General features: G+C 43.6%; 1 protein-coding gene across 1 annotated transcript in view; it reads right to left on the bottom strand.

Moving 5' to 3' along the window:
* hcn4 (hyperpolarization activated cyclic nucleotide-gated potassium channel 4) overlaps positions 1-15,796 on the bottom strand; it is a 68,339-nt gene that overhangs the window by 12,955 nt on the left and 39,588 nt on the right. Inside the window, exons 4-5 of the mRNA XM_061246974.1 lie at positions 15,054-15,272; positions 459-605 (exon numbers count right to left, since the gene is read on the bottom strand). Of these exons, the coding sequence (XP_061102958.1) occupies positions 459-605; positions 15,054-15,272 (366 nt within the window). The remainder of the gene's footprint in view (positions 1-458; positions 606-15,053; positions 15,273-15,796) is intronic.

Genomic DNA, 15,796 nt, shown 5'->3' with positions numbered 1-15,796 from the left:
CATCTAATCAAATAATCATAGTCTCAAATCAAGACCTTCACTAGTTGAATCAGTCTTAAATCAAGACCTCCGCTAGTTGAATCAGTCTTAAATCAAGACCTCCGCTAGTTGAATCAGTCTTAAATCAAGACCTACACTAGTTGAATCAGTCTTAAATCAAGACCTTCATGAGTTGAATCAGTCTTAAATCAAGACCTTCACCAGTTGAATCAGTTGTTTTAATTGTGGGTGCTTCAGATTCATGCCTCTCCTCCATTAGTTTTGAACACCCGCGGAACACATGTAAAGGTAAAAAACAGAATTTGAGAGTGGGCAAATCTGCTCAAGTTGCTTGATTGTCTTCATGAACAGAAGGCTGGTCTTACGCTCCTCTAAGCGGTGTGTAAGGTGAGAGGGCCGCTTTGTTAAGGGGGAAATCGTCATAGCGATGTGCAGAAATGCGGGGGGAAGGTCCCCACCTCCCTCAGGGGCTCGTTCAGCTCCCCCAGGATGCTCTCCTCGTCGAACATCTTGCCCTGGTAGCGGTGCTCGTAGTAGTCATGGATCCTCTGCCGCATGTCGGCGGGGAGCTTGTGGAAGGACATGTACTGCTCCACTTGTTTGTACTGCAGGAAGAAGAGGAAAACGGGCACTGTACTGTAAATGGTTGCTATATATATAGTGCCTTTATCCAAAGTGCTTTACAATTGATGCTTCTCATTCACACATCCATACACACACTCACACACCAATGGCAATTGGCTGCCATGCAAGGCACCAACCAGCTCGTCAGGAGCATTTGGGGGTTAGGTCTCTTGCTCAGGGACACTTTGACAGAGCCCATTGCGGGATTGAACCGGCAACCCTCCAACTCCCAGACAACTGCTCTTACCACCTGTGCCAATGCCACTTGTATTGCCTGCAATGTATTGTCAACTTCATATTTGATCACTTTTGAGAAAAGCACCTTGAAAAACCCACACAAACCCACACACGCACACATTACTGTTGATCCAACATTGTGATCAGTGGTGGCTGCTGAGCTGAAAATCGAGGAGGCAGAAAACATCCGCTTAAAATGATTATTGGTCTTGACTGGATTCCCATCATTTGCCAATGATCTAAATAATCCATTGGTAGGGAAACGCACAGATTCTTTATTCATGCCACGTTATGGATTAAGTAATTAAGTAATAAATTTAATTTAGACAAATATGTTTTATTCACTACCCAGTAAGCAGACTTAGTTGCTATGTTGTCTGCACATTGTAATTAAATTAATCGGGATGATATTGTATTTAAATTATTACAGCATACACAAATACATAAACATGAACAGATGTTAACTACCGTGTTGCAATAAAGGCTATCTAACGCAAGTTTCAAGATTGTTTAAATTACAAAATGAGCATTTTGTAGATCTTGCCATGAATATTCAGAGTGTGATTGTGAAGAATAAGGAATAGCTACACATATCCACAATTTTGAATAATGATTGAAATGTGCAGTTTTGTGCTCAAATAAACAGTTTTATTTCTCGTTTTACCAACAGTAATTGAGAATGGCTACGACCGACAATACTGAGTACTTTGTGACATAATCCAATTAATCAAATATAAATGAATGAATTGAGACATATAATCAGTTTAAGGGGATGTTTTCTGCCTCCTGGGTTTTTAGTTCAGGAGTCACCACTGGCGGTGATGTTCAGAGAGACAAACACGTGTTGCCACCATAGGCACAACAAATAAGAGAAAACCACACTGTCATAATACAGTAGACCCAAGATAAAAACATGCACTGTGATTCAATATTCTGGCCACATGAAAGTCTGATAGTCAGCCATTTTAATAACTTCTTATTCTAATAAGGTGGCCTGTAGCGTAGTGGTTAAGGTAAATGACTCTGACCCGCAAGGTCGATGGTTCAATCCCTGGTGTAGCCACAATAAGATCCTGCTTAGTCTGATCAACTGTATGTCACTCTGGATAAGAGCGTCGGCCAAATGCCAATAATATAATGTAATGTAATGTAATGTAATGTAATGTAATAAGGTATGGCTTCACTGACACATGCTCAGTTCTGGACTAAATGGAGAATCTTCATTCAAAATATGTAATAAATATAATAATATAATACTGTATGTGTCTGCAAAGCTGGCCCTAAATATTATTAATAACTTACAGATATGTTTTTTTCATAGTTTTAAACTTGCCCATTAAATACAGACTATACAAAGCAATTCACAGATATACTGTACAACAGGCCAGTGATTAATAGAGTATTTAATTAAATAGAAGTACTGTTATTTCACAGAAATTTTACTTGCAAGTACAGTCAAATTTAATCAACTCTGTTGGGAAATTAAAGTAGCTTTTTTAACGAAATAACCTCCCTGCTCAACAGCTCAACCTAGGTTTTGAAACAGCTGGTAGCTGGTTGACCAGTTCGGACCAGCTCCCAGCTTCATATGGTTTAGCTGGTCGACCAGCTTATACCCAGCTTGACCGGCTTATGACCAGCTCGACCAGCTCAATCGTTATGCTGGCCAAACTGGGATAACTGGATTTTACACAAGGGCTACTAAACAGTTTGGAGGATTGAACAACCTTGAAAAGTGTCAGGTAGAGGGATAGGCAGTCTGCACTGTGAGTGAGAAGTTAGTGAGGGAAGGAAATCGGACAGCTTACGATACAAATGTGGATTACAGATGATGACCAAAAAAGGAAACAGTCCAAAGATATTCCAGACACAAACCAAGCATACCCCCCCCATACATCATGGAGACACGTCTATGAAGGGAAGTGATATGGGGAGAGGTCATATCAACGATGCCTTTTTCCTGGTTTATCTGAACGTTTCCCAAAGCAAAAGAAGAGGAGCACTTTCACAGCTGGGGGATGGGGTGGGTCTGGCAGAGGCACCCCAGCAACAGGAGTCTCCAGCTTATCAGCAGGGGCACCTGCCAGATGAGTCAAGGTACATGTTATTTAGGACTGACACACTTTCACTTGTCAGGCAGCGCTGGGACCTCATTAATCACCGGCCCTAAATGCAATGCTAAGAGCGCTTCAGAGACCTCTCTGACAAATGACGGTAAGTTTAACTTATCATTATCATTTAACATGCATGTCTAATTGCAGCTTAGAATCAATTTAGAGTTGAACAATGAGAGAGCCACCGAGTGTCTGAAAGCAAACGGCAGGGAAAGCACACAGGAACTAAACAGCTTTCACAAGCCAGAGTCTCAAATGACTGGCGTGTCGAACCCCGTCAATTTCCCAAAGACACGCTCTGCTGTGTGTCAGACAAAGAAAAGAAGAAGCTAGGTAACACACATAGATTTGAAGAGGAGAGCAAAAATAATTTCAGACACAAAGCATACGCAATTATAGGGACCACTACACAACAGACCTGGGGGAAACACATAAATGTTTTGGATTTAAATACTTTTCTGTACTCGATTGATCTTCCCTGGTGCAGTCCTCACCAGGGTCAGAATGTGCTGCACTTTGTGAGTGTATTTCATAGGCTCCAATGCACCAGACAAGCTCAGAAAAGAGTACAAAAGTATTTGAGCCCAAAACAATTACACATTTGACCTAGGTCTACAGTGGGGTCCAAAAGTCTGAGGCCACTAGAGAAAATGCTTCTATTTTGCATTCTTTTCTAATTGAATACAAACTTTTTATTATTCAAATTATATTATCAGCATAACAATTTGAGTGAAAAGTTTAATCTTTGAAAAATGATATTAATTGCACTCAAGCTGGCATGGACTCCACAAATTTGTACAAAACCTGATGATTCATGTTATCCCAGCACTATTTGACAATGTTCCAAAGAGCATCTTGTGATGTTACTGAATTCTTGGTTTTTGTCAGTGTCCCCCCCCCCCAGATTTCCAATGTGGTCTCAGATTTCGGACCCCGCTGTATACGAAAAGTGAGAAAAGAAAAAGACACAGATAAGACTGGGGATTGGTCGGCTCCCGGGGAATCACTTCCTCTCTTGAGCAGCACAGATGCCTTCCTGAGGGAAAGCAGCTCCTCTGATAACAGGGTGGGTCTGCTGGGCATGGACCACTTAGCCCCCCTACTGACGCATGCAGACGGCACACAGGGACGGGTCGGGTAATCAAATCATGTTCTAACCCCATCTCAGAGAGTTACAATCCCCATCTCTCTCTCTCTCTCTCTCGCTCTCTCTGTTTCAGTTTCAGTTTCATTTGGCTTTATTGGCAGGACAACGACAGTCATATTGCCAAAGCAACGCAGTAACATGATACGGTATAGACACAGACACACACACAGAAACATGGATGTCGTCCATTGTACGTCGCTCTGGATAAGAGTGTCTGCTAAGTGCCCGTAATGTAATGCAGATGTAATGGACACCACATGTACAACATGCAATGAGTATGATTACTTACAGTAGACATATTAAAGAAAAGCATATTGGAATACTCCCTCTATCTATGTAAGTGTCTGAGCCGAGCGCTGTGTGCCTGCTACAGTACAGCACTGTGGTTCCAAAATGCTGCATTCCTCCTCCAGCACCCCCTCCTGGCGCCCCCTCCCCAAACAGACTTCTGCTCGGTCGGTCTCCACCGCTGGCTGCCCACAGAAGACACCTCTGCACGCTAAATAAGCAAGTGCTATCAGCTGTGACCTTTCCCCTGCTTGCCATCCCAGGCTTCTGTGCGCTAACTGTTTGAGCGTCAAAGCCGTCCATTTTGAAGTCAGAAACGAGGCGTGCAAAGTGCAAACATGCCAAGATGTGGAGAGGACATCGGAGGAGTTTAGCACCACCGGGAGATACATGAGTTCACTTCGAAACTGCCCCCCACAGGAACATCGCAAAAATTATTAACATTAACTTCTTCAGTTCGCATCTCAAATACTGCAGAGGAAAATAATCCTAACAATGGGGGGTGCATTCCGGGGGGGGGGGGGGGGGGGGACGACGACGACTTCTAGCTGCTAACTGAATTAAAACAGAAGACAGAAAAATGACACACTGAGATATTCAGCCCACAGGCAGAAAATGATAGACCTCACCTTGGGCTAAGATTTGGAATCTATTGCTTATCAAGTAGTCTATTTCAGAAACTCCCTCTGCAACGATTTCTACATTTGGGGATCTGGTAATGAGCCAAAATGGCTTCTCAGAGCTTGTTTCCTTTTCTCCGCATGTCTGCAGAGGTTAGCTGTGGCAGCATTTGACACTTTAATGGAAAAAAAAAAGGATGGTCTAAGAACAAACGAGCGAATTCAAATATGTCGACGAGGCCTAACATTCAAATGCATATGCCTACAGCCTGTCTGGGACTAGCGACACTATTCTGGGAGCAACTGACATTAGAGCAACTTGTACATTCCCCCGTAAGAAGGATTTGCATTATTTCACATCTATTTTTCCCACGATTGATTTTTGCACTGCGCATAACCTCTAACAGACAGCCATCGCTTCGTTCATCTGTTCATCCTCGATTTGTGATTTTCTTTGAAATTTGACTCTGAGCGACTCGGCCCCCGACGGATGTATCAGTCAAGTGAACAAACAGACCTGATAACACGGCTCATTCTGTCCTGCACATTAGCATGTGAAGGTACTTCTAAAAGTAATTTCAGTCCTATTTGCAGTCTTGATCCTAGGGTAACTGCCGTCTGAACACGGGTGTCTGTACAGAGCCTGCGAGACAAACTGAACACTGTGTACACAATAAGTTAATTCTTTCAAGTTAGTTTTTTCTGGACACATTAGAGGCACTATGCAGGTAATCACAAATCTTGGAAGAACATTTCAGCAAACTATGAGTGAGCTTGACTGCATCAGTGAATGCAACACAACTCTACCTATGCTCTCTCTCTCTCTCTCTCCCTCACACACACACACATACACACACACACACACACAAACACACACGCACACACACACACACGCACACACACACACACACACACACACACACACACACACACACGCACACACACACACTAGGTGATGGAAGTTCCTTAGTAAATAATGAATAATTTATTCCCCAACAGAGATGTCAGCCATTTAATTACAATCTCTAAGCATTTTTTTCCTCTTTCTCTTAGTGTTCTCTCCATCCTCCTCAAATGTCACAGAGGGGTTACGGCATATAGTACAGTACTGATTACAGATGTAGATCACTGTTTTTGTGAACAATGCCAAACAACCACCCATGAATTCAGCAGTGATTTTGGGGCCAAAATAAAATTTTAGTTTTCCTACTGAATGAAGAGCTACATATGTACATTTGGTGCAAGCTACATTTGGGTTAATGGTCTGCTTTTCCCAGTGGAAAAAACACATCTGTGAATTACACTTTCTTGGAGGTGGTGAATATAACTGTATTGCGAATTGTTTGAAAATGGTGGTGGCACTGTTTTGATTGGTTTATCTGTTATTGGGGTTGGGAACAATTATGAATTATCAAATACTACCTATTGGCCACTAATTGAACTTTGAAATATAAAAACCAGCAAGAAAATGTATTTAATAGTATCGTATTATTATTATCGGAGTCATTATGTCTTGAATATACAATATACAATACAAGGGATTGACATTCCTCCAGAGTCTCAAGTCCATTCAAAACTACGACTTTACCCTGGCAAATTTAGACTATTTTGGACAGTACTTTTAAATTAAAAAAATATTCACATTCACAATCACTCTTTTTTCTGAGCCGCATTTATTTTTTTCCATTCCTATTCATTCCTTCCTGTTCAGGTACCCAGTGTGCATGCTCTAGTGCAGTTCTTGTATCTGAATAGTTGCCATCCTGGATCTATGTGAAGATCTTTATTGCAAGTGGCTTATGTCCCAGGAAAATGGAACGTGTTTCACACAGCTACAAAGCACACCACTGCTCTTACTGAGCAAATATAGCTGTTTACAATGGATTTACCTGAGAGACCCATTGTATGCCCCTCCACGAGACCCAGTATGCATGCATGTATGCATATGTATGCATACAGTGCAGCTCGTATGTATTTGGACACTGGTACAATTTTTATTCTGATTGCAACAGTCTGCACGTTAACCTCATATTCGTTGTTTCATTTCAAATCAAAAGAACAGAACACAACAGAATGGAACAGAACAGAGGAAAATAAATTGTAGTGCTGTCCAAATACATACAGACAGCACTGAGACTGAGACTGAGAAATTAGCATACATGAAAAATGTGTTTGGTGGCCACATCAGACATGGGAACCTGTCACAAAAATGTGACTCTACAAACTACGATTCATGAGTGCAAGATTTTGGCAATTTGTGAAAACAACTCAAAACACTGAATATTCACATGTAGTTGGGCATAGCCACAGACCAAGACCAGTGACAACAGCTAGGCTATAGTGTATGCAGACCTGGAGGACAGACCAGCAGACCAGTGCTGAATCTGAAATTAATTAACCTTGCTGTCAAAATACACATTTTCCCACCGAATGGGTGTAACATGTGATGAGCAAAAATATTCCATGCACAAAAATACACTAGTCACGTCAATCAATACAGTTTATCTAAGACCAATCAAATGATCATTTGGGGCTTTTGGGGTGTGAGTGTGACCAGGAACTACCAAAACAGCCATGGCTTTGGATAAACAGGAGGCCAATAGAGCAAGTGCACACATCAATGTTCTTTAGTATCACAATTACTCATGTACAACTTCAGAAACATCGGAAGATCCTTTCCAGGTAATCAGAAATGAGGAAAGACCGAGACCACTGCAAATGTGTTTAGCCGGTCTCACGCATTGACTGAAAGAGACTGCTTTCGACAGGCTAGAGGAGCTATTAATATGTTAACAGATTCAGCCGCACTGACGTGCGCTTTAGTGCAGAACAACAGTCGCTAACACCCTTCAGATTAATGACAAAATCCCAGCCAAAGCTAATGAGAAGAGCTGGAACAGAGCTAGAGGCAGCTCAAGTTGTCTGCAATAATGTCCTTGTCCCAATAGATAGAATTTGGCCTTTCGGCCTCCCCTCCTGTCTCACGGTAGCGTCAGTTTGATTTTAATGCCAGAGAATTTTAATAAATGTAAAGCAAAGGGCAGGAAAATGATTTCATTCACGGGAAAAAAAAAAAAAAGTATGATTGGGAGGAACAGAACAAAGAGACTCCGAGAACAGCGTCTCTCAGGCTCCCGTTAAGTCATTCCTGGAGGACCTGCGCTTAATTGCTAAGTGTTAATTAGAGATTTAGTGCAGAGGGACTGTGGAACACCGACGCCATTTGCTGCTAATACCGTTTGGAAGGCTACTTGCCACAGCCTGCTGCTTATGATTGAGCTCTCTCTGGGGTTCCCTGTTTTTCATTAAGGAGCGATGCTTACGTTCGAATAGCAAATGCTCACAAAAGCAGACATAACATTTCAGGGAACAGCCGTAAAGGAAAACAACAGAGGACAGGAGACTGTTGCAAATGTGAATTGCAAACACGGAATTGTTTATGGAAATGATTTCACCCTCCTATTATTTTATGACCGGTCTTTTTGTTTGGGGTCAAATTGAGCCCAACAGTTGAAATAAACACAAAAATATTGGAATAGAAAAATGGTGACATGTAGTATGTCGATTTCTTGACTCCCAAATGAAAAAAATGTGAGAAACATCTTATTTTACAGCCTAAGAAACAGTAAGTGAAAGTTTGCCACCTGTTTTGGAAAGTGCCAGCAGAATCATTCACAAAGAAATCTGAGAAAAAAAAAGGTTGTGTATTTTCTTACATTTTATACAGTTATGGAGGGTCAAAATAACCCTGCACAACACATTGGTATGCCGAGTACAGGACTAGCATAGCATCATGTTTTTGCATTTTTACTTTAGAAAAAACATATCAATGTAAAAAAGGGTGAACTGGTTTTGAAGAGATGTCAAACATTAAATGGGGTCAAATTGACCCCAAACGTAATAGGAAGGTTAAAACCTGCGGTCCAGTAGTTTTGCAAGAGGCCGCATCCCAAGGCATTGAAGTGGCACATTGTCACTGTTCTGCCAAGCCGCAATGCAGATTTGTGCAATTAGGAGAGTCAGTATGGGGGACGAGTTCTTGATAGCAGGGTATGGCAAATGTGGCAGGCCTTTTGGGGCACTGGTATGAGTCTAAGGGGAATTAGCTGTTTGGGTGGCACCGACATTTCCATTGGGGGCTTTTCACTGGCTTTTAGATGGGGAAATCACAAATCCCCCCACAGAGCTGACAGCAAGTTACCAGCATGGGTGGAACAAATTTCTTCTTTCAAGGGTTCATTCAGCAAATTAGTGAGTGCAGCAGGTGGAAACATACTGCAATACCTACAGCAATATTTGCTCAGTACATTGTTGGGCACAATGACTGGTACACACATAGCGTTCAGTTTTTCCGGGGATGATGATAGCATTAGTTGTGCGAACGATAGTTATGATGTGTGCAGTACCACAGTTGAACCCTTCACTTATTGAGCTGGCCGACCGATTCTTATACAGAACCTTTACAAGGCCCTTACCATTTAATATTATGCAAAATCACGACGAACAATTAATAAAACTAATATCAGCAAAGATTACAAATTTGAGGCATAGATGATAGATTGAAGCTGACTGCTCTCCCAAGGCAGTAATCCTTATTTCGAACTGGACGACGACACCATGAAAGAAAACTCCAGCCGATAACTGGCTGGTGCTATCAGCTGCACAGAGAGCGCAGAGTTCCCCGGCAGAATTCACACTTCACTTCCTAAGTTTGGGGCAGGTGCGATATTACAGTCACACCCAACCAGGGCGCGCTGTGTGGGCAGCCACGTGGAGCGCCGGTGGGGGCCGGGGGGGGGATTGCACACGCTCGGATCCTCCGATCTCGGAGATGCAATTTTCTCTGTGTGACATGGGTCACAACAAGCCTGAGAAGAGACGGCCGATTCCACAGGGAAACTGAGAGGTGTCTGCCAGCCTTGCACCGAGTGCCGTCGTAGTGTGGAGGAAAGCGGAACTGATTACTGGGGCCCCAACGGAAGGGGGGGGGGGGGGGGCAAAAGGCCTGGAAATTGAATGTCTGTTTATGCCTGCAATTTTAAATGTCTAAGTAAGTGGACTAAATTAATATTGGCTGAATAAATTGGTAGAGAAACTGAATCAAAAAAGTTAACTAAATACAAACAAACCTGGAAGCTCTCTAACTGAGGCCTCTCTCCTTCACTCTCAAAGTTGCGAATGGTTTCGTTTGCCCCCGCGTGCAAAATCTGTCCTGAACGCGCTGGAGGATAAGAGCATCTGCCAAATGCCAATAATGTAATGTTAATGTTAGCTACCTATTTTATTTGTGTTTGCAAAAATGAAAACCCCTGTGTGCCACAGCTAAAAATGAAATGGCACACATTTCAAAGAAAGTAAATAGCATATTAACTCATTCTATTCAATAATAATGGTTAATTCTATAAAGTGTTTTTTCTCATGTTTACTATTACTAAACATGTGTATAAACAGCCCATGAATGCATGGCAATAGCGATGTGTGCATCATATAGACCGAAATGTATTGACACTGCTGTGATCTTTTTCAACAAGTGACCATAGGCTATTTAAAGTAAAAAAGAACACTTCCAAAAACAAACTGAAAAACAAATTAAAAACAAGTTAACTTCAGTTTAAATGCAAAACAGGAATGATTGATTTAAAAATGGATTTATCATATTTTCTTGTCCCTTTTAACATTTAAAAACCCACAGTGAAATTAAATTTAATCAAGAAATTACATTACGTTCCAAATACCATGTGAAGTCTCGTAATTTAATCCACTCTATAGGATTTAGAAAATTGCTTGTGCAACAGTTAACCCTGTTACTGTCTCAATTTAAGAGCTCATTTACAGCCGCTTGTTTGATTCACTGGGACAGGGTCTCATTATGACTGAATTCTCCTTTCAGTACAGATCATACCAAGGCTTTCTGACAGGCGCTTTCCTGTTGCCTTTGTAAAAAATAAATAAATAAAAATGAATTCTGGTTTGGCATAGATTTTTGAACCCCCTTTTTAAACAGATTTACTTTCTCAATTCCATCTAGGAGGAATTGAAATGATAAAAATTAATTTTCACAAATGTTTTCATTGCACCTCACTTGTGAATCTTTAATCTACTCAACACAGCGCACTCCGGCTAAAGCACGACCCCTGCTAATGAACGTGAAATCCCAAGTCTCATTAAAACAAACGGGGGTTGGGACACAGAGGATGAATGAGGTCTGGGTTTGTCGCAGTTTAACTCTGTCTTCCGAGACCAAGATCCAGTCAGTTTCAAAGATAAGACGAAAGAGCTCAGTGCCAAAATAAAAGCCCAGCTGTGGAACGCACATTAGCGAAGTCTCCCTTCCTTTCCGAGGGATATCTCTGAGAATTGATGATAAAAGAGGGAAAATAATCTTCCCCACATCTCAATAACTGCCCTCCTCATTTGTTACCTGAATAGCAAGGCCTAATGTTCTCAGCCCAGAATTATACGCTTCATTACACCGTTTGGCAAGTTCAATCATAAAAATTAACTCACCGAGAAAGGAAAATTTGACTTATATTATAGCACAAAGTTTGGACCAAAACTTGAGTGGATTCAGGGGTTCCAGTGTCTGGTGATGCTCTGTGTGTGGTTGGGCCAGGGACATAATTTCAGTGTCAAACGTTTGGGGGGGGGGGAGACGCAGGGGTGCTGTGAGTGCGGGTGGGGGGCGTTGTGTTAAGTTATAGCTGTTAGCTTAAGTCCAGTGGACATGCAGAAGCCCATGGGTTGTGCTCTCTCTGTGCATCGTAGGTACTGAAAGAGAGAAAGAGAGAGAGAGAGAGAGAGAGAGAGAGACAGATACGACTGTCTGACATGCAGGAGCCTCTGGACAACAGGACAGGGTCAAAAGGTCAGTGGAAAATCAGGAGGTGATGGAGCCAATGAGCATTATGTCATTAACTTGCTATCGGAAAGCAAAGACAGGATTCTAAGGACTGCAACACTTTTACAATGAGCATATGTCTTAAGCAACCCTGGCACGGAGCAAACTATTGCTGGCAGTACAGTGACGGAAGGCAGCAGGAATCCTTATATTGTAAACAGACCTGGATCAAGTACATAATTGTTTTGGATTCAAATACCTTTCTAGTATGAGTTTGTCTGGTGTATTGGAACAATATTCTCAAAAAATGCAAATCCCACCTTCTGGTCCTCCTGGTTGGCTCAATTGCTCCAGGCAAGATCAATCGAGTGCAGAAAAGTAGAATCCATAGCAATTACGTATTTGGCTCAGTTCTGGTTGTAAATAGGTCAACCCCCGATCAAAAGGGGAGCACGGACAATGCGGGTCCAAGACGGAGCGGGATTCAGGGCTAATTCGCAGCGACACAGGGGGTGGGAGCCCTGCGAACGTGCCTAATTCCCCCGCGTACGCACATACACACAGACGTAAAAAAAAAAAAATGCTCTCTTCAAATATTAATTGCAATTTACAGTGCTGCCTCTGCCACGGTCTCACAGAGAAAACATTAGCATTTTGATTAGCGTCGCTGGGCCACGGACAGAGAGACGCGCACAGGAGAGGTCCAAGGGCCCCGGCCCTCTCCGTTCTCTGATCCGGGGAGAGGATGAACAGCTGGTGCTCTGACGTTACCGGCCCGCGTCTCCGCGAAACCGGGGCACCAGACGCCACCTCGGCTGTCTGTTCCCCCCCTTTTAAGGCCGCGGCGCAGCGGTAATGACATTCGTCTTGCGTTCGTTCGCTGGCTCCGTTTGCTTTTTTCCCCCCCTTCACAGGCGCTGCCACCGAGGCCCAGACTTGCCGGTAGGTTCCTGAGCTCTTGTTTACCCTTGGCTGGTTTGAAGGACGAGGACGGCGGCTCACCTTACGGTACCTCTTCAACGTCGGGCGGCTTTTCCGCGCACACGCAGGGCGGGGTGCGAGGGCGAGAGCGTCTGCCAAAACCCCGTTCCTAAGCGGCCCTCCCTCTTTCCAACGCTCCACTGGCAGGTGCTCACAGGGACGTCTCTCCCGCTTCAGGGGGTTCTATGCACTGAACGGCTTTGAGGAATCCGAGCAGCACAGCTCAGTAACACTGGCGCCAGGCCCACCCGGGGCACCGGGGCACCAGGGAGAGGAGCGAGGGGGCCTGTTGGGCTCCTGCCAGGGCCTCCGCACAGTGGGCGGAAAAGGAATATTTACACGCACAATTGAAATTTAGGAAATCTGAAATGGGGGAGGCAGACACTCTTGTGTGTCCATAATCAAATCCAAAAACTCCTGCCAGGCTATCGCACATGACACTTCACACTAAACAAACGTACAGGGCCTGGGACTGTTCAGGGACTTTGCCAGTCTAGGTGACTAGCATACTGATCACTTTCCCTCTTAAAGTCATCTGTGCCGCCATTAAAATGATCTATCTTTTTGACAGACAACTGCTGTGCAAGGGGAATAAACACTTCCTAGGTATTTAATAGACTTATTTTTTATGGTTATTTGTGTTGTCATTGTCACCTTCCTGTCAGCTTTGACCAGTCTGGCCCTTCTCACCTGACCTCTCTCATTCACAACACGTTTTTGTCTCCAGAACTGCTGCTCACTGGATGTTTTTTGTTCTCCAGACCATTCTCTGCAAACTCTAGAGACAGTTGTGCATGAAAATCCCAGGAGATCAGCAGTTTCTGAGATACTCAAACCACCCTGTCTGGCACCAACAATCATTCCAAGGTAAAAGTGACTTAGATCACATTTCTTCCCCATTCTGACAAGCTCTAGACCAGGGGTCGGCAACCCTGGTCCTGGAGAGCCGCAGGGTGTACTGGCTTTCGTCTCCACCTTAAAATAAGCGACCAATTCAGACCTAAGAAACCAGGTGAGGTGAGTTAACTGTGCAATCAACGGCTTTCATTGATCAATTAATGCCAAGTAACAACGAAAGCCAGCACACCCTGCGGCTCTCCAGGACCAGGGTTGCCGACCCCTGCTCTAGACCATGTCTGCATGCTTTTATGCCTTTAGTTGCTGCCACACAATTGACTGATTAAATACTTGCATTAACAAGCTGGTGTACAGGTCTACCAAACAAACTGCTCAGTGAGTGTAGATCACAAGACAGGAAATGTAATGGCTGGCGAGCGTGAGAGAGAGATGTTCCAGATGACCGTTTGCAAAGAGCTGTGCGACCAATCACTGCATCTGAGAGGCCGGAAGCTCGTGCCCTCAGAGGCTCAAAGGGTCATTCGTTTAAAAGCGACGTTAGACACTTCCTGTCATCAGACCCAGTGACACGGGCTGGTTAGCCACGGAAGATAAAAGACGGTTAATCCCGCCACGTGCATGGTAATCCTACCACGTGACTAACGCAACCATGTAAACACCACTCTTTAAAATGGACCGTCTTGTATTTTTTTTACTCCGAATTGAGTTGAAATGTCGCCTGCCCTAGGGAACTGACTTAGCCTGAATACGAATTGAGGCATTTTGGATTTTGAAATGAAATCCTACAAAAGAATAAACACAGACCCCCCCTCCCCCCCAAACAAAAATAAAATTGCAGAGCCAAAATGTCACATTTGCACACTTGCCTACGCTTCAGAAGCAGAGATTGTTTTTATTCAAATACTATATCCTAAGGACCCCCATAGATGCATGAGTCATCTGTCCAAATAAAAACAATGATAAAACCCTGAATAATGACTTTCGCTCCAGTGACAAAACTGGAGCCTAAGTATGTGTGGGTTTTCTTTCTGGATCCACCACCTGACTGCAGCCAGCAGCCCAGCAGGGATGTGCATAATTGCCCATAGCCTTCTCCAGGGAGGGAGTGCATCATTTTACTCCTCTTATTGATTAAGTGCCTACAGTCTCCCTGGACTCAGCCGCCCAAGTAGTGCAGTCCTCAACAAGAAATGCAGCTCGAAAGGCTATCTGTTCAGCCCTCTCCAAAATGGAAAGGAAATATTATAGTCAAGGGAGAGGTTTACAACTGCTTCCCAATTAAAAACACGTGAAAACTACTGAACTACTGACGAAAACTACTGAAGAAAACTACCGCCCCCACTCACCTTCTCCTGGTACTGACGCCGGGAGGAGTCGAGGGACTGTATGAGCGCGGTGGCGTGCCCCACGAACATGGCGTAGCAGGTGGCCCCCACGATCATGCTGAGGATGGTCAGCCACACGTCGGTCATTCCCACGGGAGGATACATTCCGTAGCCGATGCACAGCATGTGGCTCATGGCTTTGAACAGGGCGTAGGAGTACTGCTGGCCCCAAGTGTCATTCTGGAGGAGAGAGATACGGAGAGACGTGTGGTGACAGTGCCCTGCTTCAGCAGACTGGAAAGCAGTGGAAAGGTCCGCTAACGCCAGGGCCTGTGTCTGACAGTAAAAATGAGCAGAGCGTCCGGGAAAGAAAGCAGCCCCAAGAAAGGTGCCTTTAAGAAAGGTACACAGGTTATATAAATGCACATTCCATTTGCCGTTGGGTGAACAAAATCCTTGTTTCCTTCCTCATGTGAAAACACAGCAAGTTGAGTGACTATTTGAAGGTTAAGCCTTGTGTAGTCTTAACATTCTGTATACTCCCCCTGTCCTGAAGGTCAAAATGACCCACCTTCACTAAACCCCTAAAATAAAGCTGCTTAATTGAATTTTAAACCTATTTTCCATGGAGAAACAACCTGTCACTCATCACAAAATGTGTCATCAAATTTCAAGTTGAAAAAAGGGGTTAATATGCCTTTTTCAGAAAGTAAAATATAGATCATCCAATCCAATTCACAAAATATGTGACATTTCGGTGATTT

The sequence above is a fragment of the Conger conger genome, chromosome 6 (assembly GCF_963514075.1).
Source record: "Conger conger chromosome 6, fConCon1.1, whole genome shotgun sequence".
In the NCBI taxonomy this organism is placed as follows: Eukaryota; Metazoa; Chordata; class Actinopteri; order Anguilliformes; family Congridae; genus Conger; species Conger conger.
The sequence above is the reverse complement of the archived record's forward strand: the minus strand, read 5'-3'. Positions and strand labels throughout refer to the sequence as shown.